The following is a 5,948-nucleotide window of genomic DNA, read 5'->3' on the forward strand; positions in this document are numbered from 1 at the left end:
GGTAAAACATATATCAAAAGCAACCTCAAGCTATTTGTGGTTGAACACACTCAGGTAACCCCCATGATCAGTCAATTGGGATCAGCCTTATCATCTTCTACCTTTCTTCTCGTCCGCATGATGCTAACCAACTTAAACGTTGAAAGGCAAAAGTCAGACGGCTCCATCAATGACTCCTCAACTTCTCGATATCACTCATGTACGAATCAGCTAAAGAACAAAGGTTTATGGGTGTCAGCCCGACCCTTCTTAGCGACCCTTCTTAGCTTAACTGGCCCTAAGGTATTGAGGCTCAGATCACCATACTGGTATACGCTGAACAGTCTCAAAAAACCTATCAACTCTTCTGATTGTATCTCTCGCCCTATGTGACTGGTCTGATGCTGCGCATTGATCAACATTCACTGATCAGTGCGTCTCAACGATTCCAATCAGTGTGTATCACCTCAATACTCACCTGTGTCAATACTGGCGACAAGTGTATCACGATAATTTCCTATAAGTACCAGTTTGTGACGATGCTAAACCTCATAACGCTTTGGATATCCACCTTTCAAACATGGACATCTCCACCGGATTCGATTCGCATGACTCTGTGGGAGGTCCCCCAATTTCGCCGGCGGTTTTATCTAAATCAAAAAAGCGGCAGGCCGAACCTACTGAACCAGACAACCTCAAACCAGATGCTTGTGATGCAGATCCCTGCTATCCAAGCAAGCGTTACAAGGAAAATTCAACGGTCAGTTTGTCCCGCATGTATTTTGACTTCAGGAAAGGCAAATAACCCATGAGCTTCTCCGCAGGAAGCACAAATGTTTCCTCCTCTACATGTTCAAGCATCAGGAGCATATAACGACCGCAACTTTCTGCTAGCTGCCCATCGCTTTGGTTTGCTCTTGTGTCTCCATCGTGAGCAAAAGTCCAAGAGCATTCCAGGGTACCCCGATACCAATATGGTTCAAGTTTGCCTTAATCTCACCCAGTGCTACTTGAACCTGAAGAAAGCGGAAACGGCTCACGAAGTCCTCGAGGATGTTTGGCGTCCTAATAGGCTACTGACGATTGAAGTTCACATCCACTTTTCAAGGATTTATCGCGACTGTATCTTGAGGTACGAACCCAGCTGACCCTGATATCTCATCAACAAGTCAGTACAATCTGATCGATCAGACTTTCATGCCTAAATATGCAGGATTAGCTGATGTACCTAAATTCATGTTGACCAAGGAGAAAGATCGGAGCGTCCTGCAAACAGACGATCAAAGAGAATCTTTGGAATCTTTGAAACTTATTTATAATTATGGCACTCAATATCTTTTTGAGGGACAGCCGCAGAATGCTGTGGTCCTCTTGAGGAATGCAGTACGTCGAACGGAGGAAAAAAAATGCACTGGTATTGGAGAAAGTATGACACAGTGCCCGTGGAGAAGGCCCCCGACGTCAGGGGCCCAAAGCTCTTGCGCAAAAGTATCAAAAAAACTGTGAAATTTCTGTCCAGGCCAAATTGGAACACTGAGCCTGCCCAGATTTCCCATCCCCAGCAGCCAGACTCAGGAATTGACCTCAGGAGCACTGAGCCATCATCCAACTTCATCAACAGTGATGAGCTGCGCTGAGCGGTCCTGCCCTGATTGTATGGCCCATGCGGGATCTGTCAAGATATATGCTCAAGGCCACCACGGGGCAATGTTGCTGAATGTCCCGAATCGAATTCGGAATGACCGTAGGTAGAAACAGTGAGATCAAAAAAGTTATCTCATCAAGCCAATCCATCAACTTCATCAAATCAAATCAATCATCATTCAATTGGTTCATTACATCTTACTACTCATCATCTCATTTGGAAACCATCTGATAATCAATCAATTCAATCGATTGAGCCAAATATGATGAAGTTTGCGTGAGTTAATCTTAATCACTCCTATCATCATATCATCATAATCATCTAATACTGATCATTGAATATCTATATCATAGTTTACACATGCAATTATCGCCACCGTTCAATATCTTCCATCTCAACCAGAACCAACTATCTTGATCCGTTTAGTTAACTTTATCACTTATACTTTTACTTTCAATTCTCAATCTCAACTTGAACAAGATTGGAATTCAATCACAGCTTCAGTTCATTATTTTAAACAAGGAGATAAATTATCTAATTATGCTTTTCTATATGGATCAAAATCGGATTCAAATTCAACTTCAACTTCAGATTCAAATCTCATTCATTGGGTTGGAATCTTCATGATCTGATTTGTGAATTCACTAGGATGAATTCCCTAGGTGACCAAAAGGCTTGGAGAATCACTTCAATAAACAATTACTTTAGTGTAAGTCTTTTATTCAAAAAAATGAACCTGGCCTCGAAATCTAGGTTTGAAAATGCTGATTGTTTACCTTCATTTGTTGGTTCGGATTTGTAGTTCTGTTCAACCTATCCGCAATTATTACTGGTGCCAGCGAAGCTCAGTGACACTACATTATCATATGCAGTCAAATATTAAAGTAAAGGTCTACTACCGATTGGAACTTATGTTCATTGGGTTAATGGGGTATGTCTTTCAATATCACTTCCAAGCTTCCTCCAATACACATACCTCACTCTAAATACTTTCTTGTGACACTATCAATTCATCAATCACTCAATCTAGTCGACCGATGATCAGCTTCAAAAATACAAGATTGATTCAAGACAATAAACTGATTGAAGAAACATTGGACCAAGTCATCCTATTCCGCTCACCATCTTGTCAGTAATGTTTATTCATCAACATTCCCAAATCAAAAAGCTCTTGAAAGCTTACCAATTCTCTTAACAGTCGCTTGCATGATACACAGCAATAATCTTCATCTAAAGACTTGACTCACTTCGCAGTCAAAGTCATGGCCAACACACATAGAATTTTGAACATGATTTCAAGTAAAGTTGTCACTGTGGTTGTTGATCAGAACTTTGCATCAAAGATTGTCCATTGTGTTTGTTGAACTTTCTGGGGAGTTTCCCAGCACAGTTTTCACTTATAATACTTTTCTTCTTGATTCTTGATCAACTTCACCATTTTCATAGGTTGATTACAACCTGTATACCCTCGGCTTTCTGATTTTGCTCATAATTGTGATTTCACTTTTAATTTTATTTATAATTTTTAGTTTCTTTGACACTACAAGAAACATAACATTTTCTGGGCAGAAAATTAAATTATTTGTATACAAAAATCTGGAAAGGTCAGAAACAGAGCAAAAAATGTGAAAAAATATGCATCCTGTTCCTTGGTATGAGATCTCCAATCTGCATATTTTTCCGTATTTTTGGGGTTCACATTATATATTACCTTCTATACTTTTCATATTAGACTGGTCAAATCAATTAAATGTCTTATGGTATACTATGATTGGGTTAAGTTGTTTACCTATCTTTTGGTAAATTTGTGAAGTTGGATAATTTTTAAAGATCAACAAATTCCTCAATCAGTTAAATGAATTTTCATTCTTCTATTAAATCTTGAAATGAGGATAGCTGACTTGTTGACTGATTTGTTCTTTTTTTGCGTAGATCTGGAGGTTTTTACAAGAAACTTTTTGAAACTTCTTATTTTAGTTCTCTGTATAATTCTCATGATTCAGTTTGGTTAATGATTATTAATTTCCTAGTGTAAGGTATGTATATAAACATATCCTAGATTATATATATTCATTGGATGTTATTTCTGTTTAGTTTGATTTTCACCTTTTTTGTTTTGGGTTTTATGAGGCTTGTGTTCATAAATGATGTATACCTGTTCACATAGATTTTTATTGACGTAGAAGCGCAAGTCGTGTTTGAGCTGCTTGAAATTGAAATCACTAGAATTGAATATTTTGAAACAAAAGTCGTGTGTTTAAGGCATGGTGTTTGATGAGATGTATGTATGGACTCAGGCAGATTTGAGTTGGAGTTCAATCAAATGTTTTTCATGGCTCAATCCAAATTAACCAACCAACCAACCAACCAACCAACCACCAACACTACCACTTAGAACTACCAACAAGAACAATGATCAAGTCAACTCAGTATGTGTGGTTCACAACAACAATCAAACACGTTAGGATTCTATATCTAATTAATCTGACTTCGACTTGAATCTAATCCTTTTTCAAAAATATCAAAGTCAATCATTCTTTAGTGGGATTTCACTATTTGGTGGTTCAACCAGTTCAGTCTGAAGTCAATAATCCATAATCAAACTCACAAGAAAAACACGAAAAACAAACTAAAGCTTTAGCATTGACTTTATTCTTCTTAGATTCACCAGGAGGATTATTCAGTCATATTGATTCTGCTCCTGAGCAGTCAAAAATAGCTCTACTGATGATTCAAAGACTTGATCTTAGGTACCAACTACAAGATGTAATTCTAGAGAGTGATAATCAATTGCCACCCAAGATCGAGCCCATTGTGGAGCAACCACCAACGGGCTCTTTAACTTTTTGAGTGGGTACAAAGGCTGATCCATCAGGATTCACCATCCTTGAACAATCAGTGATGGAGTCTTGTTTGATCAAATTAGTAATGTCGAGTTCAGAATAAGTGGTACTTGCAGGGTGAGGGAGATCATCTGCTTTGTTACTATCAATGCGTGTTAAAAGCGGAGCCGTTGGGATTGGAGTAGGTTGCCAAGCTTCTGATACATCGGTAGAGGAAGCACCGAAAAGAGACACAATTTGTGCGCTGCCTCCTCCTACATATACAAAATTATTCAAATCAGGCTGGATCCTCGTAGCAATTGTGATGAACACAAATCAACGGCGGATGATACCTACCTGGTTGTTCTCGCACTTTGTGCGTCGGGATGAAAGCAGGTAAACCTGATTGTGGCTCTGTCCTAGTTTCCGTGGGTGGTGGTTGAGAAGAGGTGGTGCTGAAGCTTGCATGCTTCGGTAAATCCTTCAACTATTGGTTGAGCCATTCGAAGTTCAAACAACATAAACCAGAGGTCTGTCAATTCAAAAAGGATGTGCGCTGGAATCAAGAATGGAATCGTTTGCAAGGAGGTCTCAATGGAGATGTCGCGAGAACAAACCTGAGTCAAGTTGGTGTCCACTTCAACCTCCAACTGTTTCAAGAATCTCACCAAAGATTCCTTAGTAAACCCAATCGAGGTTGACCATGGTAAAAGACATTTGATATGAAGTAAAGCCCGACTTGTTAGCAAGACTTCATGATTACAATCAAAATCATCGAGCTTGAAAGTTCATTATTTGAGTGCGATCGAATGGATGAGCATTTTTTTGACCATGCGCTGTTTGGATTGAGTTATTGGTCAAACAGGCTGTGGTAAATCAACTCAATTGACTCAATTCTTATAATCAAGCTGGTTAGTTTTCCCAAAATTGAAAAATAGCTTCTACTCAACCTCGTAGAATAGCTGTTATTGATTTGCCTCAAAGATTGGCTGAGGAAATGGGTGAAGTTTTGGGTGATTTAGTGGGCTATTATAAAGTTGTGTTGGGACGAGTGAGCTGGCTTGCCAATAGGGAACGGTGAGGGTAACTAGCTTTTCTCAGGGCAAAGATAGTCCATAGGGAGCTTCCAGGTGTTCAGTAGGGAACACTGCACGTTCAGTCAGTAATACTGAGCGTTGAGGGCTGCTTGTCTCCTACTCTGCGTGAGCCTTGACTCAGACTGATGAAGTTCAGCTGAGGTGATGTTCATGCAATCTTTGCCCTTTGTGTACATTTGTAGACCTTTGTGACACAAAAATCACACAAACGCAACACACTTGCGAAGACTGTTGGGCCCCCGACGTCGGGGGCCTTCTCCACGGGCACTGTGCATAGAGCGTAACATCAAGAATCACAATTACCTGACAGCCCAAAAAACTAGAAAACAGTCCTGAATTTGAACACTCCACCCGGTTTCTACTTCTCACTCAAACTTACTGTTTTCACACTAATAGGCAAAGAAC

General features: G+C 39.7%; 1 protein-coding gene across 1 annotated transcript; it reads left to right on the top strand.

The window, feature by feature from the left end:
• Positions 1-559: 559 nt before the first annotated feature.
• On the top strand, positions 560-1,285 carry MELLADRAFT_91248 (uncharacterized protein; the record flags this gene model as incomplete). Its single annotated transcript, XM_007419714.1, has 3 exons — positions 560-739; positions 804-1,111; positions 1,228-1,285. The coding sequence occupies 3 exons, from the start codon at positions 560-562 to the stop codon at positions 1,283-1,285; spliced, it is 546 nt and encodes a 181-aa protein (XP_007419776.1).
• Between the last annotated feature and the right edge of the window lie 4,663 nt (positions 1,286-5,948).

Source organism: Melampsora larici-populina (genome assembly GCF_000204055.1).
Source record: "Melampsora larici-populina 98AG31 unplaced genomic scaffold MELLAscaffold_410, whole genome shotgun sequence".
NCBI classification, from domain to species: domain Eukaryota; kingdom Fungi; phylum Basidiomycota; class Pucciniomycetes; order Pucciniales; family Melampsoraceae; genus Melampsora; species Melampsora laricis-populina.